This window comes from Loxodonta africana, chromosome 11 (genome assembly GCF_030014295.1).
Source record: "Loxodonta africana isolate mLoxAfr1 chromosome 11, mLoxAfr1.hap2, whole genome shotgun sequence".
Taxonomy (NCBI): domain Eukaryota; kingdom Metazoa; phylum Chordata; class Mammalia; order Proboscidea; family Elephantidae; genus Loxodonta; species Loxodonta africana.
The window spans coordinates 38,267,137-38,294,211 of record NC_087352.1 but is presented as its reverse complement, the minus strand read 5'-3'; the positions used below and the strand labels follow the sequence as shown (position 1 = coordinate 38,294,211).

The window sequence follows — 27,075 nt, the reverse complement described above, 5'->3', positions numbered from 1 at the left end:
CCGCTCCTACCCTCTGCATCCTAGAAGACCGATTGCAGTAAAAATTGAAATGGGTCGGGTCTCTTCCCAATCCCAGTTGAGGGTTAAAAACTGGAGTTCTGCTTCCTTGAATCAATGGCTAAGTACTTTATTTATTGAATTTCTTTGGGGGAATCTATGTTTAAAAAAAAAAGACTCCAAATCGTATGAACAGTCACTTAAATAAAAAAAAAAAAATTTATTTGGGTCTGACGGTAGCAGAAGCATCAGCATGTTGCCCAAAACTGGGTTGCGGCTCTGTGATGGGGTCAACCCCCGTCCTCAGGGTGGCTTCCTCCATCTGCACATCTGGTCATAGGGCCTGTCCTTAGATGTTAACGGTGACCCACCACAATCTGCATGGCTTTGAAGGTTTCAACAGGGACGAACCCAGTAAGCTCTACAAATGACATCATAACTCTCCATATAATTAAGTCCTGACAATTAAGGGAACACGAAATTTAGAACACAATATTATGCAGGGCCCTGTAGTTTTATTGTGTGTGTGTGTGTGCGTGTGTAGACAAATACAGAAATGGGTATTGCAATATCCATCTATATATAACAAGTATATATCAAACGTGTGCTCAGGGTGACAAGATATGTTCACTTAAATTGTTGAAAGTTGTAATTTGGTGCATTAAAATTAAGACTGTTATGTTGAATAGCTATTTTTAAAATAGTGCTGTAAAAAAGAAAAAAAAAGGCTTCTTAGCAAAAGTATTTCGGTACTCATGTCAGCTCTATGACAACTGTAAATGGGAATGTGAGCAAGGGAACACTTTGGAAGCAAAGGAACGGGTCTGGCTGTCCTGCTTCACGTTACCACTCACGCTGCCTTTCCGGTTAGTGTCCCCTCATTTTGACCGTTTTTCTCCCTTTGACCACCCAATCTGAGCTACGTGAGGAAGTTCGGGTGTGTTCCCTGATCAGCTTCCATTTAATCTCAAAAAACAGAGAGACTCTAAAGGAGAAACTGTTCCACAATGAAATAGAAATCACATGTAGAAAGAACTCAGCTATTTTGCAATCACTAAAAAGAACGACAGACTCGGAATTGTAGAGCTAGATATCTAACATTTCGTAGCGGCCGTTCTCAGAGTACCATCAAGGGCTTATAATGTGTGGTGCAGCCAGACTTTGTTGGGCTTCATTTTCCTTTCACTGGACAAATGTTCGCTGGGATTATACATGAAAATGTCATATTTTCATCCCTGACACTAATGCCGAATCAAGGTTTGAAGGGAAGTGGTGATGGGCAAATTCAGGACCACAGCAATTTTTTGCCTTTAATTTTAGAGTTTACTCAAGCAGAAACAAAAGTTATTCTTTCTGAATAATCTGATGCCATGGGGCTCAGATGGTCAGCTCTCAAAACAGTCGAGGGAAGATTTGAAGGACACTGAGCCCAGGTCATGTAAGATGAATTCTCAGTTTATTTTAACAGCAGAAATTTAAAAACTGTCATAGTTAGTCTGTTGAAAGGGGACCTTTTTTTGCTCCTCTGTGATAAGATTTTTTTTCATCCCTACCCATAGCTTGAGTGCAGAGTGACAGTTCATTTCCGTGAATAACTACTGAATAAAAATAGTTCTGTGGCCCTCCTGGATGAATTTGCACTTGTACCAATGATCTAGTCTTCAGATCCCTCAGATAAGTGTGAAAACCCCATCATGATGTTAATCAGAAGAGTCATATGAAAAATAATTACCTTAAGCTTTCAGGGATAAAAATTACCCAAACTCTCTGTATGTGAATTTTGCCAACACAGCAGAAGTGGCTCTGACTGGTTGGGACACAGCCTTACCTGAGATTCTAGCTTTCGGGGTCAAAAGTCTCTGAATTACCTTAGCACATGGCATTTGCTGTTGAAATGCCATTTGTAAGATATACCAGAGCAACTCCCTCTGAGACCATTTCAGCACAGCTCCTAGTGGTGCCTCATTCAGAGAGAGCCTCTGGCCACTCAGTCGAGCTGTTGCTTAGAGACCACGAGTTTCTACCGAGGGACCCAGGGGGAAAGGTCCTCGGGAGTCCTGGCTCCTGTCTCAGCTTTATTCACATGCAGAGAATACAGACAGTGAGCCCAGGGGATTCTGCTCATTAGACGAATCTGCTCAGTTGTGTCCTTGCTGGAAGACACAGTACCTCCAGGAAGTTGTTTCAGGAACACCCTTTGGATCTGATCATTATCAGTGAGCCTCACTGAGGGGCACCAAAGATTAGACATCACCTTGGGCCAGTTCATTCTGAAAATAATAAGTCACAAAAAGAGCGTGTGAGAGAGAAATGCTCTTCCCAAGTCATCGCCCCAGTCGCACCACAATGAGAATAATGCTGAAAAAATAGCTCACGGTATGTTTTTAGAGATTTATGCTAGCGTATTCCTCCCGGTATACTCTTGGTACAGTTGTAGCTAAGTCAAAATTGCTAAATGAACAGATAGGAGAGTTTATACTAACCTAATGTACTTGACATAAGGCAAGGCACGCAGTAATAAAAATGATGAGCAGATAAATCTTCCACAAAAACCAAAAATGAAAACTTACTGTGTCAGTCTCCTGGAATTTCTTAAAATCAATTCCACTGGAGCAACTAAGATGATCAGAGACTTGTATTTAATTCACTTCTGCCCATAGGTTTTTGACTAAAGATGCCTCTACACTCGCGAGTCATGTTTTCTCCCTTCGGGGGTGGGGGGGTTATATTATATCTTTAATGTACATGTGGCTTTTCCATGTGAGGGAGGGATTGATATGAACCAAAGACATCTTTTGGCTCTTTCTATAAGTAACCCAGTTGGGGTTCCATCTGGATTTGTAGAGGTGAATAGAGATGGTCAGAGTTTCCATGCCAGGTGGGAAGAGAGCAACGATGAAGGAAGCAGCATAAGTGATACTCTACCCAGAACAGAGCGAACCTGGAGGTCTCATACTTTTCATGGAAAGACTGCATGAGGGGAATAGTTTTTTATGTCCCCAATTTTTTCTTCTGAAAATATTAATTACTGCTACCCATATTCAACACGTAGCATTATATTCAAAATGCAGAAAAGTACAAAATAACCTTGATCCAATAGTTTATTATTCTAGTGGGGGGGGGGGAGAAAACATGTCTTTCACTTACTTATCGAACTAAATAATAGGCACTCAGAACTAATTTATTTATGCAGGTTGCAAATATTTATGAATCAATAGGTTCTGACCACTGCCACATTTGAACTTAATGAAACTAAAAAGTATGTACTTACTTATGTATGAGGGAAGATGCAGTTTGATAGGGCATATAAAATAAAATGAAACGTATTTATTAAAAGTAAACCTCACCTTTTTTCAGCAAATAGTAACTAGAGTACTAGTCCTTGTATCTTGTAAAATTCTTTTCTGTCTTCACTGGGCAATTATGTTTGAAAGTCATTTTTCACCTATGAAATGGTCAATCACTTATACCTTCTGTCCAGTATAGAAACAGTGGACTTATAAATAAATGCACACTGATAGTAGTAGCCTCTCCAAATCCAACTTATTGCATGCAGTATCTTTATATTAAAAACACGCTATAAGAACTGCTGTTTGCCTTTATCCTTTGGCCAGTAATTCAGAAACCTTTGCAAAACAGCATGAGTACCCTATTCCTAGATTATCTGAGCCGTTTACTAAAATCAACCATTAATGCTACAATGAAAACAAACTGAACAAATTATACTCGTATAAAAAAATGTAGTCCAGTTTTGACTATTACAACATAGCACAATAAATGGACAAAATACATTCAGTGGAACTGAGCTTTGGGCCTTTAATACTTCATATTTTGTAAAAAATTATTATACTAAAGTCTGCTCAAAGTGAAAATTATAGATATTTCTCCGATCCTATTAACATGTCTATAGATATCTTAAAATTTCCAATTACTTAATCACTAACTATATAATCCCCCAGACTTGGCTTTCTCAGAACAATAATTTGTCACTTGATGCATATTAATAATTATAACAATATGTGATATACCACACAAGTTAATTTCTAGCCAAAGAAATTTATATAATGTGTGTTTGTAGGCTTTGAAATTTATATGGTGCAATTTCCCTTGGAGGGGGTTGAGAGCGAGGAAGGGAACTAGTTGGAAGGGTAAGGATTTAGATAAAATTATGAAGACTCCAGGGAAACATCCAGACTAACACATGGACTCCACTTTCCAAATATTTTCACCATGTCACAGACTTGGTCTTCTCGCTAGTTTAACCTTGTACTAAGTATAAAATTAAAAGAGGACATCAATCAGTTATATCATGTCTTGAAGTAACCACAGAAAGAAGACACATTACCAACAAGTATGCTTCTTTCAATTTAGTGAAAATTATTTAACAAAAAAAAGAATGTGTATAAAATCCTGAGTAAACTGTATCTTCAGTAACACGAGAATCGTTTTTGTATGGTCAGCCACGTTGGAGTTTCATCATGAAGATACATCTTCATGATATATCTTCAGTGAGATTGGCTGGGGATAAACATCTGAGAAGAGATGAGCAAACTCATGTGTGTATTCTCTATAAATATAATTTGAATGATTAAGCCCTCTTCTTCTCCATGGAACTACCACAAATCCGTACTTTTCCTACTCAAGAATGTGAATCTTGTTTGTATACATTCTACGATTATTATAACTACAGGAGACATAAGGTAATTTGTAGATTCTGATGGAAGTATCATGGGGTGTTAGGCTCCTTGTCTAAATAGGCAGAATGCCAGCTCTGGAAGCCACTTTAAAGGTCATGGGAAAAACAAACTCATGCATGTTGTGATTTGGTCAAAGGTACAGAAAAGGCCAGGAAGAGTTTGACATATTTCCGAGATCCTCATCCAGAAAAGTTTCCTTGACACCATCTTGTCTCCCAGTTAGATATAGGAGTTGAGAAATATCACAGGGCGTCTAGAGAAATAAACCCTGTGCATTCAAGTGTTTTCCTACATTTTTCAGATGTTCTAATTCTTCCTGGACTCATCCAACCTTATCAATGGAAAGGCTTTATGTGGCAACTTATATGACTTAACTCACATCACCATGCTGTTGTAGGTCATGAGTGAATGTTATAAGCTTTACTGACTCTTAATTACCATCCAGTTCTTTGTTTGAAATTCAAAAATTTTTATCTTATATGATCGTCAAGTTAAAAAGAAAAAATTAAGTGTGTTTTGTATTCCTACTAGCTTATATATTTTAATTGTGATTATTTTGGGAATCTTTATGACTCTGTGGCACTTTATGGTATAATTATTTAGTTTATTTGTCAAGACTTTGTTAGATAATACCCAACGGTGATGTATTTTTTTTTTTCACAAGAACTTTGAAAAGATTTCATTTTCAAAGGGTCTTCGGGAAATGTTTTTTACATTAAAATACACATCAAGTTTTTTCTTATAAACTTTAGTAGGCAATTATTTAAATGAAGTTTAGATAAAGAATAGGCTAAAATCACTACATTTTGTTAAAACCACGTTTTTCTTGTGATTTTCAGGCACTCTCCCCCACCTCCCATTTTAAGATTTTAATCTCTTGTGAACGTTTAAAGGAGAGAAAAGATACATTTGTAATAGAAATACTCCATTTCCTCCTAAAAATTCTGTTTGACTAATAAGTTTTTATCTCGTGATCTATACTGTTCTTCTATATTCCACATTCCAGTTGTCAGAAGAATGAATGAATTTAAATGTTCTAATAGTTATTTGGGGCCAATTTTAGGAATTGGTACAATGAGTTTCCTCAGTTTTTTTTCATGCCTGTAGGAGACATTTTGGACTTAAAGAGAACATAAAATCGACCCTTTCTGTAGACACGGTATTGTGCGCTCAGTGGCACAGCTTTATTCCTTGACCCTGTAGTCATGCTGATACTGGAATTTGATTGCTATCTTACTTCAATCAAGTGACCCACAATAAGAGTTAATTATTTCCAAGAATCTGAAATTTAAAAAACCCAAATTAAGGAAAAGAAGATTGGGATGGATGATTTCAACTAAAAAAAAAAAGCCACTAAATAATTTCTCTTAAAACATCTCAAGAGGGTTTTTATGTTGGTTCCAGATGATTAACTATTTGACGGAGGGGCTAAAATGCAGAAACAATGAAGAATAAAATAAGGGTAGGATCTTGATATTAAATAGCAACCTAAAAGTAACGTGATATAGATCAATACAAAATTAATTTGATTAGCCAAATTTGGATTTATGTATCTATTATATAATTTAAGGAACAATGTTTACTCTTGTCCAAAAAAAAGGTTAGCAGTGAGTGGGAGGGGAAGGTTGGAGCTGTAAATCTCACGAAGACCTGAAATCGAGTATGATTCTTTCTAGTTACAAGGAAAAAAAAGAAGCTCTGTATTATTTTACCTAGAGCAGGCAGTATATAAATCATGTCAACAAACCAGGCTGCTCCCTGACAATAAGTGAGCACAAAGTCAGTATCCTCTTTACTCTAGACCACAGGTGACCTCCCAGGAGCTGCAGAGGCTCCTGTCATGCCCCCTCCCCCTGAACCCTAACACACACACACACACACACACACACACACACACACACACACACACTTTTCGACTTTTGACCGCCTCTATATGTCCCACTGGTTACCTTTTTTTTTTTTAAGATCCACACAGAAGCACCCCATCTTGTACAATTCTAATCCTTATGAATCTTTAAAATATATTAAGTTATATGTTATGTTTTACTTTCTGTAAATCCTTATTTAATTAATTTATATATATATTCTTTGTGAAGTCTTATACTGTATATTATAAAGAGATGTCATTTGTAGTTGATTAAGTATAATGTTTACGATCATTTTGATAAAATTAACCTTGAACATTAGGCCCTTGGTAAGAAATAAAACACCCACTCTAAATTTGCTTCTTTTGGAAAATAGATGATTTGACATACTTTTTAGTTATGATCTATTCCAGATAAATTTGTTTAGTTATGTGTGTACTTAAATACTAGTTGAATGACCTTTTGGAATGGAATACAAAAGAGTAACTGTCCCTGAGACCAAAATGTGAATTTCTGGCAGAGCAGAAAATATTATAATAATGAGGCAATAATAAAATTAGGAAATTAAATTTTTAAAAATCTGTGTGTGTGATTTTTCCCCTTGGTAAAAATATATGAAATATATAGTTGAAGAATTACCTTCTGAATTTACAGTTTCTATATCTCATTACTGAAGAGATAAATCTATTGTTATCAATTTCTTATGTATAATTATAAGAAACTTACAAATGCTGTTGCTACAAGGAAGATAATTTATAGTTGTACAATATTAAGATTTGCTCCGTCACTTTGAAGAAGGTAAAACAGTTCAAAAAATAGTACTTTACAGCAAAACTTTGCATGATTGAGATTTTTGAACAACTAATTATTTCTACCCAAGAGTAATTTAATATTGTCAACACTGTAATATTATATGGTTTCCTTACATTTTTGTTATCATGTGATGAACTGTAACTATGTAATTAAACAGAATTCTGACAATCATATGCTGCTAACTTTTAAAATGTCACTTATTTCTTCACTTATTAGCTTGCTATTTTCAAATTAAAGTGAAAGAAGGCCCTTTATTAAATGTAAGGTTACCAAGAATTACGTTATTTGCAGTGTTTTCCTGACCCTACGTTATAATCAAGTATACTTTTTATTAGGTTGACTCTGTCTTGCTATAGTCATAGAATATTAATACTGAAAATGACCTTAAAGGTCATCAAAACCTTCATTTTTCTAGATGAAAGAAATGACACTGTATTGATTTCCTAGGCTGCTATAACCAAACCAAACCCATTGCCATTGAGTTGATTCCGACTCATAGCAACCACATGGTACAGAGTAGAACTGCCCCTTAGAGTTTCCAAGGAGTGCCTGGTGGATTCGAACTGCCAACCTTTTGGTTAGCAGCCATAGATAGCACTTAACCACTGCTATAACAGTATACTGTAAATGGGGTGGCTTATAAGAACAGAAATGTATTGTGTTACAGTTCTGGAGGCTAGGAGTCGGAGCCTGGGTATGGCCGTGTTGATTCCTTCTGGGGTTTTGAGAAGAATCTGTTCCATGTCTCTCTTCTATCTTCTGGCGACTGCTGCCCATCCTTGGAGTTGTCTGGCTTGTACATGCACCTACACATGGCTATCGTCTGTCTCCTTGTTTTTTCTCTTTAATGAGGACACTGCTCAGATTGGATTCGAAAGAAAGCTCCTTAGAAGAAAGGATGGCAAGGCTTCATCTCATGTACTTTGGACATGTTATCAGGAGGGACTAGTCCCTGGAGAATGACATTATGCTTGGTAGAGTGTCAGAGAAAAAGAGGAAGACCCTCAGTGAAGGGCTTGACATAGTGGCTGCAGCAATGAGCTCAAATATACCCACCATTATGAGGATGTCACAGGACTGGGCAACATTTTGTTCTGTATACATAGGGTCACTATGAGTGGGAACCAACCTGACAGCACCTAACAACAACAGCTCCAATGTGACCTCATGTTAACCTAACTAATAACATGTCCGGAGATTCTATTCCCAAACAAGGTCACATTTACAGGTACAGGGGTTAGGGCTCCAGGGAATGCAATTAAATCCATACCAGATGCCCAGAGAGTTTAAATGGCTTGCGAAATGTCACACAACTAGGAAATGACCTTTCCTCCTTTACCATGCTTATGCTCTAATAACCAAAGAAAATTATTGAAAATGAGCATTTGGAAGACAAATATTTAACATCAAAATCAAATACATGCAGTCATGACTGAAGTAGAGACCAATGGCTCCCTTTACTACATTCCATTCCATAATATAGAAGCCTTTGTCACTTGGATTTAGACATGTCCAGTCTGGGTTTGGTTTAGAAATATGTTTAGAAGATCATTTCCTCAAACTTAATCTTTAAATACTAACTGGGCATTTCATGTTGGTTTGCTAGATTAATTTGCTAGATTCTTTTTCCTTTTAGAGTACCATGCCTTTAAAAAGAGTGTGAGTCTTCCTCTGAAGCCAGAGAAATCAAAATGGATAAGGGAGTGCATGGATCTGTTAAAATGTCCTGCTACAGGTAGGTTTGACTGAATCCAGGAGTTTGAAGAAGGTAATGAACAATATATGACACCTTTCAAGTCTATGCAGCCAACAAAAGTTGAAAAATGCTCAGGAGTGGTAATGGTGATGAAAACACCCATTTTTTCTAAATGCTGATTGAAAATTTTGAGGTCATACTAGTCACCCAATCTGAGTGGTGTCCTTATAAATGAGGAGAAGAGACACAGAGAGACGGAGGACAGCCATGTGAAGATGCATGTATAAGACAAGGGATGCCTAGGGCTACCAGAAGCTGGGACAGACAAGAAAGGATCTTTCCCTAGAGTCTTCAGCGGGAGCATGATCCAGCTGACACATTGATTTGGACATCTGGCCTCCAGGCTGAGACTGTAAATTTCTATTCTTATAAGTCTCCCAGTGTGCAGTATTTTGTTAGGGCAGCCTGAGGAAACTAATACCAGGTCATTACAGGTTCTTTAGGCAAGAGAGGACTCACCCTTCGGATAGGTGGGGAGGGACGCTGTCAAAGGAGACTCAGCCAAATTTGAGGACTTGAGGACTTTAGCTTCATCACAATTTGCCCACATGTCCCCATCCCAAATTTTTAGAGACCCATTCCTTTCCAACCAGTGCAGACTTGGTTTCAAGAAATCTCAGCCCTATAGCTACAGAACTGTTTCCTGATTTAGGTCTCAAGCTGGGAATTTAAAGCCCCAAGAACATCATTTTCATTCTCTAAATTCTCCAGCACCCTTAGAAGCAATCAGTTCTCTCCCATTATACTCCCTATTTCCAGTAAAATATTTCTACAGCTACAGCTACTCGGTCATCCAAAGTCTTGCTGTCTAGCCTTCTCTAGGCATTTGATTACATAGTACTTAAGTACTTTTTGGTATTGCATGGCACAGACTACTAATGTCTCGTTTATCGCTGGTAACAAGATCATTGCTGCATTTAAGTCTAGTTAGATCAGAAAACCAATTTCAGATGTTTTCCATCCTTTAGGTTCTATTCTCCTGAAACCACTTCTGGTATCAATTACTATATCTGTTATGGTTTAATAAAGGGGAAAAAAATGACTGTGAGTGTTATGGGATGCGGGATTTATTACAGGAATTAGACTTCAGATAATTCTAGAAGGGAAGGTCTAGGAGGAAAGTTAGAGAATTAGAGTCACTAACAGGTCTATTAGACAAGCCAACCACATACAGCCACCAAAGTGGAGCAGGAAAGGGAAGCTTGTAAGAGGTCTCTGTGAAGCCATTACCTCTGGGTAGCTATTGCCTCTGTGGTTTTACACCCAAACACACAGTGGTGGGCTTGGGGCTGCTGCTGGTCATCAGAGACACCTGTTAGGAAGGAGAGACAGGTATGAAATGGGAGAGATCAAGGGCAAGCTGGAAGGTGCCGGGTCCCCTGCATCTGTCCATCATCACATATACTAAAGTGTAACGTCCAGGGCTTCACATCCACGCGCCACATCTCATGCAAGTTCTATTTTGGCCAATTCTGCTCCTTAGAAGCGAGGATGACAAAGCTTCATCTCACTTACTGTGGACATGTTATCAGGAAGGACAAATTCCTGGAGAATGACATCATGCTTAGTAAAGTAGAGGGACAGTGAAAAAAGAGGAAGACCTTCAATGAGAGAGATTGACACAGTGGCTGCAACAATGCGCTCAAACATAGTAGCAATTGTGAAGATGGCACAAGACCAGGCAACATTTTGTTCTGTTATACATGGGTCACTACTAGTTGGAGCTGACTCGAGGGCACCTAACAACAACAACAGCCCAGAATCACAGAGAAAAGGGGATTATGGGAATTCTAGTTCCTATCTTAATCGAAATGGTATAGCACAATCTGGCACAAAATCTCTCTGTGCTAGTTTTCCTCAATTGTCAATTGGGACAATAATATTTATCCTGCCACTGTTTTACTGTTGTTACAAGAATGAAATAACTGAATATAAGAAATAGCTTTGAAAATTATAGCACATAGTATACAATATTTTTTTATCCATAGCCCAACTTTATAGTAGTTAACTACTCACTACCCACTGAAATAATGATCAGACATGCAAAATTACTAAAAAGCTGCAAGAGTTATCTATGTCCCAGAAGGTACTTTCTTTGTACATTTATTATGTGAGATGGAAAGGAATATCAAAATGTGCTTCTAATGACCTTCATACAATAAAAAACAACAGTAGAATAAATCAACTCAACTGAAGTCACATCCAAAGCTGTTAATAAGAAAATGTGATAACAGTGACAGTAAATTAGAGAGCCCAAAGACTCACCAGTCAGCTGATTGAAGAATAATGGTCTTAGTCATTATAAGTACTTTTGACTATGTGGGATAAAGGTTGTAATGAATAGGTGATTGAAAAGAAGATCATCTTAAGAATGAATTTCCAGAAAAATATAAATCCAGTTGAGATTATTTCAATTTTGAGGAGTGAAGAAAGTAAGTTATCAGAACTTGTTCTCAAAATTTTGTCTTATAAATGTGATTTGGCAATACAACAAAACGCATAACTCTTTAGAGTTTTGGAGAATTGATGCTGATATTTTAAATTCATGAACATTTATCCCAGAAATTGTCTTTACTTATTTGATGATTTATACTGCAAAGCCACTACTTTCTCCCTTTAATAATACTGGTTTCTACATGTCAAGTGCTACCCAGTATAATTTTATGGCATCTTAATTAGCAGTTCTCCATAATGAGTAGACAAAAGTCAACTTTTGACTTAGAATTTTGGAAGTAGCATGTTACAAAAGAATTGATGTTTCATGTAAAGGTATACATGTGTCTAGACATTAGTTGTAGTTTTAAAAATCAATAAGCGTGAGTAACGTTAAAGTATAAAGTCTAGAAGAAATATGTAACATATCCATTATATGGAGGATTAGTGACTATTGATATTCAAATCCCATCTCAAGAGCATTATTAAAAATGAATTATTAGAAAATGAATTATGGTCCATTTTTCTAAGACTACCAGTTGAAAGTGTTGACAGAAATATAACTTGTATTTCTACATTTATTCACCAATTTATTTAAAAACTATCTTGGATATATTTGCACCTGCAATATGTTCAGGTATCACATAAAAATGAAGCCTGCTGCCGTTGAGTTGATTCTGACTCATAGCAACCCTATAGCACAGAGTAGGACTGCCCCATAGGGTTTCCAAGGAGCAGCTGGTAGATTTGAACTGCTGACCTTTTGGTTAGCAGCCGTAGCACTTAACCATTGTGCCACCAGGGCCCCAGGTATGTGCGTGTGTGTGTGTGTGTGTATGGTATATACGTATGTATCATGTAGGACTCTGGAAATATATAAAAAGACAAGTTAAACCCTACCATTAAGAAAGTTATCATTTAGTAGAAAATGATACTCTTGAAGAGAGTGCTTCTTAGCTCAAGTAGATACATCGGACTCAATGTGCAGCTCCTGGCCGGAAGTGAGTTGTGAAGGCAGAAAGGGACAGGAGCTAGTTGAATGGACACGGGAAATCTGGGGTGGGAGGGGTGTGCTGTCACATTAGAGGGAGAGCAACTAGGGGCACATAACAATGTGTGCATAAATTTTTGTAGAGAAACTAACTTGAACTGTAAACTTTGATTTAAAGCACGATAAAAAATAATAAAAGAAAATTATCATTCAACAGAGACATTTATCCATTTTAAAAGCTCTTCAGCAATCTTTTAAGGAACTAGCATATTGTGTATTATTTGGAAAGTAAGTTACACCCTGCCTGCCATTATAGAAGCTAAAGGGGGCAGATATCTCCTCGCCGTTCCTGATGAGGGACACTGGTTCTGGAACAAGTGAGGCAAACACAAAGGGGTGTTTAGAACTCACCCACCTGCAGGGCAGTGATGGTGGGCAGGTGCATGACAGCACTGTTCCAGACAGTCACGGAGCTCAAAGTGGTGCTTGTGCCTCCTGTCTCATGGCAGCAACTAGAGTTGCCACATCTTCCTGTTTTCCAAGCTTATTCCATCAGTGTCCAGGGAATTCTATGGCCCATCTTTCAAATAAATTAACTTCTTTATTTTTTTAAACAGTCCAAGTCAGTTCCCAGTGCTTACAACCAAGACCCCAAAGTTTCACAGACACAAACAAAAATATAACAGGTTTCTATTATTATTCACGGTTCTGGGCACTTGCTGAATGAACACTTGCCATCTGGCAACTCACGTCTGTTTGTTCTGGGGTATTTCCTAGAATTGATTCTAGGTTTCTAACATTCCTCTCTCTTTGTTTTCTGGACGAAGGGCGGCCCCAGCATAGCTGTGTATCACATGCAGAGCCACTTGCTGCCTCTCGGCCTAAGTCAAGGTTCTAAGGGAACCTCTTTACGAAGATACAAGTGTTGGGGTACCTGCTGCATCACAGATCTTGAGAAATGATTTAGACCACTGGTGAAGAGTTTAGGATAAATTTCTGGTAAATCCAAAAAAGTAAGCTAAAAAGAGAGGATTATTCACTCTAGGTAGGAAAAAAAAAGTTATGTAGGAAAGAAAACAATTTTTACCACATGTCTGAACTGTCAAGAGTGTCACCAGGCCATAAAAAAATAAACACCATATAGTCATATAATCAAAATTTGAAATGAATATTTTGGGAGGATGGGCAGAGGAGAAGGGTGTGCAAGTGTGGTGAGTTTAGGGAGCAGAAGGAGAGCTAAATCAATAAAATAATGTCTAAACTCACGTAGTGGTATGAGTGTGCTTTTAGAGAGATGGACAGAAGTAAAATAATCAGGAGAAGTGAAATGTATTGTTTCATTGGAGGGGAAATGGGGGAGGGGAGGAGGCTCTATTTTTCAAAAAAAAACCCCATTGCGCAGCTATTTGACCTTTTCAACTAAATGCACTTATAAAATACACAGAACCTTGCTGTTAAGAATTGAATTGTGTATTCTCAGCAATATAATCCCATTTGGGAATGGGTTTTCTCTGTTATGTTAATGAAGCAGTGTTAGTACAGGGTGTGTCCTAAATCAATCTCTTTTGAGATCTAAAAAAGTAAGATTAAGCAAGCAGAGAGGAGAGGAGAGATGGGGGAAGATAGATGCCACACCATATGAAGATCACCAAGGAACCAAGGAACAAGGACTTTCCCCCAGAGCCAACAGAGAGAGAAAGCCTTCCCTTAGAGCTGGCACCCTGAATTAGGACTTCTGGTCTCCTAAATGGTGGGAAAATAAATTTGTTTGTTAAAGCCATCCACTTGTGGTATTTCTATTATAAATATATATATATATATATAGCAGCACACATAACTAAGATAGTTGCATTGAGAGAGAAAATACAAAGTATCAGTGATTTTTCCATTTTTTTTTTTCTGCATCTAACATTTCATGATAATTTTACACTGTAGGAGTTTTCCCCTACTGTTTGCTGGCAATGAAACTAATGATTATGGAGAACTGTTTTATTCATTCAAAACAACAAGAAGACAGGACATCCAGGTAAACATTTACATACTCTACACAAACCAAGTAGCAGAAATTGCAGACTAAAACCTGACAGCATGTTCTAAATAGGATGACAACAAAATTTATCATTCAAATAGGTACGACAGGCATAAACCAGAATCAACCCAGATGTTCCTCACCCATAGCCCAAAATTATATCTTTTCTCACAACATCTTACAACATAGTGCTTTGAATCTGGAAAATATATATGTAAGCCAATCTTGAAATTTTATAAAATTTCTTTAGAAAGCATTGGGCAGTTAATTCTAAATGCCACAGTTCTGCCTATTGCCTCATTAGCAATAGAGACGTTAAAAAAAATTGGTTTAACTTTTCAGATAAATAGTCAAGAGCCCAGAGAATCAACTAGAATAATTCGAATGAACAGCCCAATGAAAAAATATACTAATTTATGCAAAAGCCTGAATGTCAGGGTCAATATTTCTCAGACATTACTTCTTAACAATGGCCAAACTATTAATCCTTGCGATCACCAAACAATGATGCTACATGTTTGTATTTTTTCATATTTTTCAAAGAGATTTTCTTATCACTATGTGGAAAGAAGCTAAACTTTGTACTCGGTTTAGCATCCCTACCTATGCCTCATGAGCATCTTTATTCTTCATTATCTTCAGCTGGAATTTCATAAAAGCAGCACAAAATAGAGCACATTATTATAAATCAAAGAGAAGCATTTTGATCAAGGAATTGATTTCCAATTTCAAAGTGGACCCTACCAATTTGGGCAAAATTCCTGTCTTTGAGATTTAATTTTTAGTTAATACAGTTCTATATCAATCAACTTCACTTGGATGTTTATGATAAAAGTAAACCTAAAAAAGTTATGTTTGTCTTAGTTTATCTTGTAAATTGATAGTCAATGTATTTTAAAATCTGTGTGCACAGTGTTTTTAGGAATAAAACGAAGTACTCGAAACAGTCTACGATTTTCAGTTTTTACTAAGTGAAAATTATAGTTCTCATCCATCTGTCTCCCAACCATAAGCATGAAGACAAGCTGATGAAATTTCTATTCTATTTCCTCTGAGTACATAAAGGCCATTAGATAACATTTGAAGGTCCCTCTGATGATAATACAGTCATAGTCAACACACAGTCATCATAGGTTAGTAAGACGCATTCTTTCCGACAAAATACGTTCTCCAACTATGACATTTCATCAGCTCCCCTCTACCTTGTCATAACACAGCAAATCCCTTTCATTGGTTACTTTAATGTAAATATTAAAATAAGGGCATTCAAAGGAAGCACAAATTTTTATTTAATGTTGTATTATACATTCACATTAAGTTGCATATGTAAAAAAGAATCTTAGGAAACATATTTCCTCCTAAGCAGCACCTTTCCAAAAGATTTAAAACATAGTTTATTATAATTCTGATCTTTAATTCTGTGGACCTGTTTTGATCTATTTCCTTAAAAACAACTAGAAGAGTTAGTAAAACAGATGAGGAAAAACAAAACATATAATAGGTAGAATTCCAAAACTCTAGTGAATAAAAGCATAATGTTACAAAAATAAAGCAGTTGTCATCGAGTTGACTCTGACTCATGATGACCCCACATATGTCAGAGTAGAACTGTGCTCCATACTGTTTTCAGTGGCTGGTTTTTTGGAAATAGATTGCCAGGCTTTTCTTCTGTGGTACCTCTGGATAGACTCGAACCCTCTACCTTTCAGTTAGCAGCCAAGTACATTAACTATTTGTACCACCCAGGGACTCCAATGTATAACATTAAAAAAAAAAAAAAAAAGGAAAAAAAAAAGAGGCTAAAATGCGAGCGCTTTGTTGAGTGGAGACCTCCAGAGGAAGGAAATGAATGAACTGAATTCCGTCAGGCTAGTTCAAGTTATGGGAGCACTAGGGGAGGTTAGAAAATTTTCAGCAGAACTTAAGAGGTTTGCCAAGTGCTGAAAAACACCCTGGGCTCTGCAGAGGAAGGACAAATAGAGAAGAGATAGCGTAGGTAGTTCTCATAAATTTTTAAGTGAGAGATTTTTCTAAAAGAAATTTAAAGTTCCCACAGAAAAAGACAAGTTCTATTTGTCCTGGAGGCTTTGCAAATGTTAAGTGGTGTGCCACAAAAGTCTACCGTGAAACCTGAATAAAAGCCACCAGGACAACACTATCTGGCTGTACTCTTCACACCCCCAAGAGTCACTCACTTTCTCTGTTGAAATAGGATTTACATTTCCATATATTGCAGTCACCTATATTAATCATTGGGAATTTGGTTATCAGAATCTTCCAGAAAGTAATATTTTTACTTTAAAAAAAAAGACAGTTTTCCTTTTAAATGATGCTAAGCCCTGATGGCACAATCATTAAGCACTTTGTCAACCAAAAGGTTGGTAGTTCAAACCCAAAGAGTTGGTGGTTCAAACCCAAAAGGTTGGCTTCATGGGAGAAAGAACCGGCAATCTGCTCCTGTAAAGATTACAGCCTAGAAAACCCTATGGGGTAGTTCTACTCCGTCACATGGTGTCACTGAGTCAAAATCGACCCAACAGCACCAAACAACAACACGTTTCTTTAAGTTTGCTTCACTGTGCAGCTGACAGAGACTCAGCAATGCAATCTTTCATAGGTCTCATACAGTTTACAATACAGTAGATCATTTTCTTGTAAACTCTTTCAGCTCTGTTACACTAGTATCTTTGTGGAAACACTTCATGAATCCAGATGTAAAGGTCTTCCAGCAAACATAACAAAAAGGAGAGTTGTTCACTCTTCTTGTGTATGCACAAGTCAACTGGGAAGTGGTCATTTTCTCCCGTCTCAAACAGATAGGGCCACTCACAATTTCCCTAATTCATAGAATATTTGCATCATCTGGCATGCATGCCATTTAAAGCTAAAGTCATAAAAATATTCACTGATTCACTTAAAATAAATTACAACCTAGAATCTGTCTAGTCAACATGAGAAATTGATTTTGTCTTAAAAAAAAAATTTTTTTTTTAAGATTATTGTGAGAAGTCTGTAACTTTGATATTGAAATGCAGCTTTAATCAAAATGAGTAATGAAATCTTTTAGAGATGAATAAGCACTACATTTGGTAATGACCATTGTGGCTTCAAGGTGACCATGGTAGTTATATCTAGTCCCACAAATGCTTGTCATTGTTTGCTTCCATCTAGAATTTCGATAATACCAGATACATCTCCGAATGCTTTGATTTTCAGTGACGTCACTAGGATTGTCTTTGGCCAGTTTGTGAAACAGAAGTTTCTCTTTGTATCTTCCAAGTCTTTGATTCCTTATCATGCTCCCCGTGCCCTTCCAGTTAGCAGGTTCCTTTTCCCTCGATTTTCTACCCTACTCCCGTATATCACCACCTTCTACTGTCATCCTTTTTCTTGTATTCAGGATTCACGTCATTATTTTTAAAAGGCCTAAGACAATTTATATATTAAAAAAGTAATTCTCAAAAAAAAAAAATCAAAAATATGAAGTTATTATCAAACCATCTACTACATCTGATCATAATTCTGGGCTGAGTTCTTGACAGAATAAAGATAAATTTGTTTGTGAATAGAAAGGGAAGAGATCTCCCTGTCACATTTAACCCTCTTAATCACCCATTAATCACCCATTTATTCTATAGCCAAGTACTCTTCTGGACTATGCTGACACAGTAGATGCTAAAAGTCGGAAAGAGTACACTAAGCTAAATCCACTTCACTTTTTAGTTGGTTAACAAAAGATATCTTGAAATGTCACTGCAGTCAACATTTGTTTGTCACCTCCCCAGCTTCCAGTCTCCCCTTTCCAGCAATATCTGGAATTTCTCAGTAGTGTAGTTTGGCCTCACTCCCAGCTCTAGAAGTAAACCCTTAACTGACTTAAACCATTTCATCCTTTCTGGTCATGATGCCAGTTTAATGATGGACAAATCATTCAATTTGTTTGTTTCATCAGAGAACAAACTTTCTAGCAGACAGAAACAAGGATGTATGGGTTGCCAAGAGTTATCGGCACCCATCTTGGAAACACAAAAGGAGAGTGTACTGAGAGTAAGGCCAGCACTAAGAAGTGGATCCAGAAACCAGCTTATACTCATACTTAATTCTAGACGCAGCATTTAAGCCCTAATAAATAAGCCTTGCCTGAAGCTAAATCTGCTCCTGGGTGGTTCCATTACACGATTCAGTAAGTTCCCTCTTATATATAAGCTAATTATATATAAGAGTTCAGGTTTACTGAAACATTTCTGTTAAGAATGTTTTCTAGACAATGCTGCATTTTTCCTGTCAAAATGAAATAAATACAGTCAACCTGCATCTAAGGTAGACACTGGATAACAGGAAGAAATTGTCCAAAGATTTCATGTTCATAATACTCATTGTTAATTTTCTCAGATCAAAGAAAAAGCTTAGACTCTAATCTTTGGTCTACGGGGGAAGGCTGGATAGTTGACATAAATATCCTCTCTTGCACCATCCGAGGGTTGGTTGGTAGAGGTGGGACTTCTGTAGTTGTTGGCTGTCTAGAGAGACAAACAGCAAAAGATTTTGATAATATTCTTCACCTCAGCAACTAAAATAGACAAACCATAAATCTGCTCTTTTCAGTTCAATCAAGATACAGGTCAAATTCCCATTGAGATTAATTTCATAACACATTCCCTTCATTGTGCTGAACTTCTGTTAGAAATCATATTCTTGATTTGCGGCATTCTGCGTGAGATGCAACCAAAGCTTAATCGAGATTAGTGCTTGCCATATTGTGTTATGAATTACCTGCTTAGGTATTTAGCTTCGTCTCCCAATATTAAGCTACTTTTGATGAAAACAATTATTTATTCATTTTTATATAAAACATCTTTGTGTATGGGGTTTCCATGAGTTGGGCTAACTCAATGGCCACTAACAACAATTAGAATGTCTAATATAGTATTTTCCCATAGTAACCCCCCCCCAAAAAAACCAAAACCATTGGTATGAATCAATTCCAACTCATTGCGACCCTATAGGACAGAGTAGAACTCCCCCATAGAGTTTCCAAGGAGTGTCTGGTGGATCTGAACTGCTGACCTTTTGGTTAGCAATCATAGCACTTAACCACTATACCACCAACGTTTCCTTTAGTAGATACCCATTAATGCCTGTTGAGTGAATGCCTTAATAAATTAATATTTTTTAAATCATACAGTGTCATGGCTTGAAAAATAAGCAGCTCTGAATACAAGAAAAAAATTAAAAAATAAATTGTCATTCACTTTCAAGATGATGTTATACAATCATTAATCTTCCCCACTCTAACCAAGTCACTTAGACCACCCATAAGTAGATAACGGAAAGAATACAGGAAAGAGATGGGAAGGAGGGAAAAAGAAAGACAAGAAGGAGGGAGAGGGGGGTAGGAAGGGAAGAGAAAGGAACAAAAGAAAAGAGGAAGGAAGGGAATGGAGGGGAAGGAGAAGGGAAGGGAGAGAAAGAGAGAAATGTCCCTTGGTGGGTAGTTAGAAATTTAGAACTGTTTTGGTGTTTGCAACAAGAGAGTTTAAGTGTCATTGTTACATACATAGCCTGCCTAAACAAAAGAATCAAGAAGTTCTAACTTCTTGATCTTTCAAAGTCCAAGTTACTATCTAATTTTCTCCAGTAACAATCATGAAATGGCACAAGACCAGTCAACGTTTTGTCCTGTTATATATCTATTATGTTATACGTAAGTTCAACATGAGTTGGAGCCAACTCGGCGGCAACTAACAACAAGAACAAACAGGAGCCTTAAAATGTTCGATGTCTAATGTAGAAAGTTGCAAAGATCCTTTCCTCTCTTGAAATTCATGATAACAAATTTGGCTTTGGACTGGATTAAGTGGTCAACAGCTAAGGAAGAAGAAGGAGGTCCAGAAATTGTATATGACCAAAGCACCACTTCATTGCATGCTAGGGTGCAGATAAAACAAGGCAAGGCTTCTTGACTCTTTGCAGTTGAAAGAATCATCCCATGAATTTGTTAGGGAAATTTTTTTTTTTTTTTTTTTGCAAAGAGTAAGTACTTAATAAAATAAATTGAAGATAATAGATTAAGAAGTCTGAAGCACACGTATTAGATTGTCAGAAACTAATTTTTACTTTTAGGAGACACAGAATTCAATTGCAAATAATTAAATTGAAGGGAAATTGATGCAATGTGGATAGAACTTGGGGAAAATGTTTTATTATAAAATTATGTACAATCAAATTTCTACTAGAGAGAGATATTTGACTGATAAACCAAAAAAAAAACCAAACTCTTTGCCATCAATTCCGACTCATAGCAACCCTATAGGACAGAGTAGAACTGTCGCATAGGATTTCCAAGGAGCAGCTGGTGGATCTGAACTGCTGACTTTTTGGTTAGCAGCCAAGCTCTTAACCACTATGCCACCAGGGCTCCATTTGACTGATAGTACCATTTTAATCAAACAATAAGGGGCAGGAGCAAGGTAGGGTGAGGAGGAAAAATTTATACTTTCTCAGGCTTCTATAACCATAAGACAGTTCTTTAGTTTTATAACTATCTTGAGCATTCATTAAATAATAAATTAATTCAAATATAGTAGTAATAATAAATAGCATGCATTGTGCCCTTTTATGTGCTTGATACATTTCTGAGTCTTTCATGCAGTCTAATTTAATTTAATCCTCACAATAACCTTATGACATAACAAATACTGCTATGCCCGTTTAACAGAGGAGGAAACTGAGGGACTCAGAAACATGCCAAGGTTCACACCTAATAAAGCAGCAGGGCCGGAATGTGAAGCTAGTGCATTTAACATCCGTGACCTACTGTGCCATCCTGCCTCCCGAGTTCATGCCAATGTTGACCATCATGATGTCGGTGGAATGGCTCCTTTATTTATATTAATATGAAACAAACTTAGTCTCAAAGGGTGTTGATAAAAGGAAAGTAGTTCAGAAAATAACTATTTCCTCAAATAGCTGACACCCAAATTATAGGCAACTACTCGCTTGGCCAGGTTATTGAAAGAAGAAACAAAAATTGTTAACTGCAAAATGGACTGACTTTACAAGACATATGATGCACAAAAATGACAATTCTGAGTGAACTTACCTTATTTCGCGTATCCCAAGGCCCTTGAAATAGACCTCTTTTCTGTTTCCTCCTTCTGGGAATACATATTCAATAGAGGATATTAAGACATTAAACTTTAGCACTAGTATTATTTCAAATTCACTATGCTTTAACCTGTACCCCTAGCCCATATACACTTGTTAAATGTGTTGAAGTAACTATCCACAGTTGCCTTATACATACTTACTCAAAATTCTATGAACCTGAAATCTTTTTCATAAATTTTTTTTTTTCTCCAAGATGGTTACAGATGGTGAAGACAATTAAGTGGATATCCAGCCAGTGTACATCAGTTATTATTTCAGTGATTTTACCAAAGAATTGTTCATAGTGGGGTTATTACACAGATGGCTCAAAGACCGCTCCAAATAACCTTAGGACTTACAGATTTCCCACAATAAAACCACTTAAATTTCAACGGTATAACTTTTTGGATGACAATAGTAACAGTGAAGTTTTATGGAACCTTCCTGGTGTTATTCGAAACCACCGGTATGTGTTACCTTACTTAGATTTCACCATCATGCTGTATTTAACAGATGAGGAACTTGAAGCTTAGAGAAGAGCCACGAGTTGCCCCAAATCCTGTGTTGGTCAATGGTAGTATTAGGATTTGTAGCCACAGCCCTTCCTCTTGACTCTCAGGCTCTACCTCCTCTGGAAGCACGTCTTTATGCTGAATGGGTCATCTAGAACCACACTATTAAATAAACTCTCCACAGTTCCCATGAAAGCTATAGAAACCTAACTTCAGGAGGAATCTTAGAAGAGAAAGCACAAAAGAAAAGTGACAGCTGTAACTGAATGCAATAGATGAAACAACTATAACCAAGTGCTGTAAAACCTGTGAAAGCTGGCACCTGTGTAAGGCGGAAACCTGTCAGAGAAGGAAAACTAAGAAATTTTCCACTAAAACGGGCAATAGAAAAGTGATAAGACTGCACCCTGCCGAAGGCAGAAAACTTGCGAGACCTTGAAAAACAAGGCAGGCTCGTCGAGGGCAGGCTCTCACAGGCTTCACCGTATGTGAAAAGAGCTGTGGGGAGATGCCGACTATCTGTTAGGTCTCCCTAAAAAGAAGATTCTTGATGAAGAGCAGAGAAAATGGGTTACATAAAAATTTAAAGATTTTTTCTTGTCGTTTTGTTTTAAGAGGTTATAATTCCTCCATGAAAATCTTGAAAACCTGGCAAGGTAGTCTCTAAGTAAGGAAAGGTTGTCCATCTGATGGATACTGACCTCTGATGGCCTCTTCTGGTCACTTTGCAACTCTAGTGCAGCGTCAGCAGAATTGCAAAGAATCTCTTTAGCAAAATGGTCGTGTGAATATGGCAATAAACAAAGGTTTCTGAATAGATGATAGGATCTAATACTCATAGATTGTTATTATGTGTAAGGTGTGTTTCTAGATGTTTTAAACAGTTTAAGTCATTTAATCCTGAATAGAAGCCTATGGTATGAATGCTATTATTAGCCTCTTTTCACAATGAGAAAACTGAGACACAGGTTTATGACCTTTGCTCTTTGGTTAGATCATGGTGTACAAGGCTTGCTATCCCATAATATAAACTTAACATTCCCAAATAGATCCAAATATAGATTGATAGACAGAGAGAAAAAATAAGCCTAGCGTATACAATGTGACGAAGAAAAGAAAAGGGCATATGGTGCTTAGAATCAGATGATCTGTGTCTACTTGTACTCTGCAATTTTCCAGCTGAGTTATTTACATTTCTAAAGTTCAGGCCTCTCGTCTATAAAATAAAGACAGTAAACATAATGCAGATTGCTCTAGGTTGACCAACCATTCCAGTTTGCCTGGGATGGAGGGGTTTCATGGAGCATGGGACTTTCAATGCAGAAACAGGGAAAGTCCCAGGCAAACCAGGACAAGTTGGTCACCCTATTTGTTGTGAACATCAAAGTAGACAACTGTAAAAATCAATGTCTAACATTTTGCAGAGGCTCATTAATGCTAACTTGCTTCCTACAAACACAGGCATCCATCTATAAAATATATTTAGGCTCCTCTCATGTTTATCAGGGCTGCACACTTCCCCTAGCCATGTCCATTAATAGTGTTCCTCTCCTATCACTAAATGACAACGAAGCAAACAAGTCACAAAGCAACTATTCAACTGCCTCTGCACATCAGCTACTGGCCCTGGTGTGAAGTGAGAGCTCAGTCTGGTTCGGTGCCCTATCTGATTTATCATGTCTTCTGTTTGAGTCAGTGCACATGAAGCTGCAGAGTTCGGAAGGGCGATGTTTAAGCCCTTGGGCTGTTTTTTTCAAAATGTTCCCATTTGAAGTAACAAGATACTAGTGGTGAGGCAGATAAAACAAGTTCTTTTTCCTCTGTGGGTTTCCTCCATCCACTAATCTTCTTTTTACCACATTTAACCATGGGGGACAATATATTCTATAGTTCAGTTTAGCTGTTCGTGTAAAAGTGATACATTTTCATGAAGCAAATGCCATTATGTCTGACATCTATGACCTGCAGACATCCACACTGTGACTCTCTCGCTCTTGGTCATGTTGCCCATGTTACTGTGGTTTCCCAGCATCTCTGCCCAATGTGCGTTTTTTATCAACCAAGGCAAAGCAGCAGAGAAATCCTTGGTGTCACCAACATCCTGAGTTTCTTACCCTAATTTGCTCATTTCTGATCAGAGAAAGACTTGAGGGCAGCCTGTGGTGGAGAGAGGTAAAACGACCGTTTCATGTTTCAGTTTAATTAGACAAAGGCTTACTGAACATCCATTATTTGGAAGGTGAGTGCTAAATGCTATAAAACACTAAACGATGAATAAAACACAATGCCTGCCATTATGAATAATAGGGGAGACAAGCATGAGAAAAATTAAAATACAAAGCAGGGTGGGAAGAGTAGCAGATAAGATGATGACATCATGTCTATTTGCAGAGAGGGAGAAACAGTACAACCACAGAGCGAGGACATGCTCCCTGTACCTCGGATTATGCACAGGGTTAAGGTCACATATGGGAGAAGCAACATTTTGGTAGATACCCAATGGAAGGAGACCTGGGTGTAGTCAATGAAAAAAGTTATATTTTTAACAAAATTTGTCAACATCAGAGGAGTAAGTAAAGTAGAAAATATGAACTGAAAATGAACCTGGGGTCAGAATCCAGACATCTTCAATGACAGGGTTAGTGAGTTTTAACTTTTGTCTGGGCAGTGGGACAATAACAATGCTTTTAAACAGGAGGATGGCATGGCCAGCCCAGCTTTTAGGAGAGAAACAAGGAGAAGTTGGCTGGGTTAGAAAGAGAGAAGCTACCTGGGAGCAGGAGGCCAATCTGAGAGCAGGTTGGAGAGTTTTACAAAAAATACAGGAGAGCAATAATAACAGCCTCTGAAAAGGTAGAGGCTGGGCATATGGAGAAGAGACGATGGGTGAGAAACGTACTGAAAAATCCACTGAACAGACCCACATGTGTTGGGCGTGTGTGGGGGGGGCGGTATTTTCTTGGTAATATTACTGGGCTAAAGAGTTGGTATATTCATTCACTCAACAGACATATGTTGTGTCTACTGCAGTGTGCCAGACACTCAAAATGTGGACATCAAAGATTTGGTCCCTCCCTCCTTTAAGAAGAGAAACTTTAGTTGGAACACAAGTATAGGGAGTAATTCCAACGTAATATGATTACAGCTAAGAAATTCAACAAATACCTGGAAAAGTGGGTTGATAAATATGGGCAGGAAGGAGCCCTGGTGGTACAGTGGTTAAGCGCCTCAGCCACTAACCAAAAGGCCAGCAGTTCAAACCCACCAGCCACTCCTCAGAAGAAAGATGTGGCCGTCTGCTTCCTTAAAGATTATGGCCTTGGAGACCCCATGGGTTAGTTCTACTTGTTCTATATATAGAGTCACTATGAGTTGGAACCGACTCGATGGCAACGGATTTTGAAAGTCTTTTACCTTTTCAGTCTCGTGGCACACTTGAGAATTTTCTAGGATATTCTAGATTGATCCTTTCTTCTTCTCCCATGTTTCAAAACAAACAGACAAACAAAAAAACCCAAACCCATTGCCATCGAGTAGATTCTGACTCATAGTGACCCTAAAGGACAGGGTAGAACTGCCCTATAGGGTTTCCAAGGAGGTAACCTTTATGGAAGCAGACTGTTATAGCTTTCTTTCGCAGAGTTGCTGGTCAGTTCGAACTGCCAGCCTTTCCATTAGCAGCTGACCACTTCACCACTGCACCACCAAAAAGCCTAAATAGCAACCTATCCTCTTAAAGTAGCCCCCTCTCTAACCCCTTTAACCCTCAATAATTTTTAAAAATAGCACCTTGATTGCTTTTTTCTGAGCATATACAACAATAGGAAATTTATTTTTTGCTTTTTAGAATTTGAGCTTCATAACATCTTGCTCATCACACCACTGTGCACAATATATATTTGATGGATGAATAAATGAAGGCATTATCGCTGTTAAACCTTGTTTTGCCCCTTCCCAAATCAGACAATCAGATCAGTCAATCTTTCTCTCTCACACCACACCACACCACACACACACACACACACACACACACACACCCTCTCACTCTACAGCGTTTTCCTGGGGAGGAGGAAAATAGGAAGAAAGAGCAGAGACATCAGGCAGCCTGCTGCCAAGAATATGTTAACATGGGGCAGACTGCCAACTCCCACTACTTCTTGAATGAACGACTCTAGCTTTTTCCTCTAATACTATTAAAACCACTTCTCCCCTTTTGTGTAAGAACAGCACTCAAAAAAGTGTATGTGGGGGCAGAGCCAAGATGGCTGAATAGACAGACGCTTCCATCGAGCCCTCTTTACAACAAAGACACAAAAAAAACAAGTGAAATAAGAATATTTGTGACAAGCTGGGAGCCCTGAGCATCAAAGGCAAGCTTAGATGACAAACTGAGGGGCAGGGGGAGGAAGAGACCGTTCAGAAGTGGAGAGGAGTTACCGGACCTGAATCGCAGGGAGCCCTCAGGCACCATTCCCAGAGCAAAGGCAGCGGCTGTGGCAGTGGCGGCAGGCTGATACTAGCATTCGGCCACAGTTTCCTCAGAGAAAAGCAGCCAGCCACACAGCCCACTCACACCTCTGGAACCTGAGAAGAACTGCGCTCTCGGCAAAAGCTAAGTACTCGCATATATTTTACCACGCCCCCCACCCCCAAGCTGGCTTCAGCGGCTGAATCCCTGGGCCTGAGATAGACCCTGGTGAGCACCTAGAGCCATCGTCCCAGCCTTGGGAAAGGAAAAAATTCGCAACTGGGGGGAAAAGACAGTTTGCTATCTCCATTAACCAGGGTAGCTCAGGACAGAAGCGGCTCCTGTCTAGGCACAAATCATCTGTG

At 38.0% G+C, this 27,075-nt stretch overlaps 1 protein-coding gene across 1 annotated transcript in view; it reads right to left on the bottom strand.

Annotated features, from left to right (window-relative positions):
• Positions 1-14,534: 14,534 nt before the first annotated feature.
• CD226 (CD226 molecule) overlaps positions 14,535-27,075 on the bottom strand; it is a 103,766-nt gene continuing 91,225 nt past the window's right edge. The window contains exons 6-7 of the mRNA XM_064294413.1: positions 21,684-21,738; positions 14,535-19,101 (exon numbers count right to left, since the gene is read on the bottom strand). Coding sequence (XP_064150483.1) covers positions 18,988-19,101; positions 21,684-21,738 — 169 coding nt within the window. The 3' untranslated portion in view covers positions 14,535-18,987. The remainder of the gene's footprint in view (positions 19,102-21,683; positions 21,739-27,075) is intronic.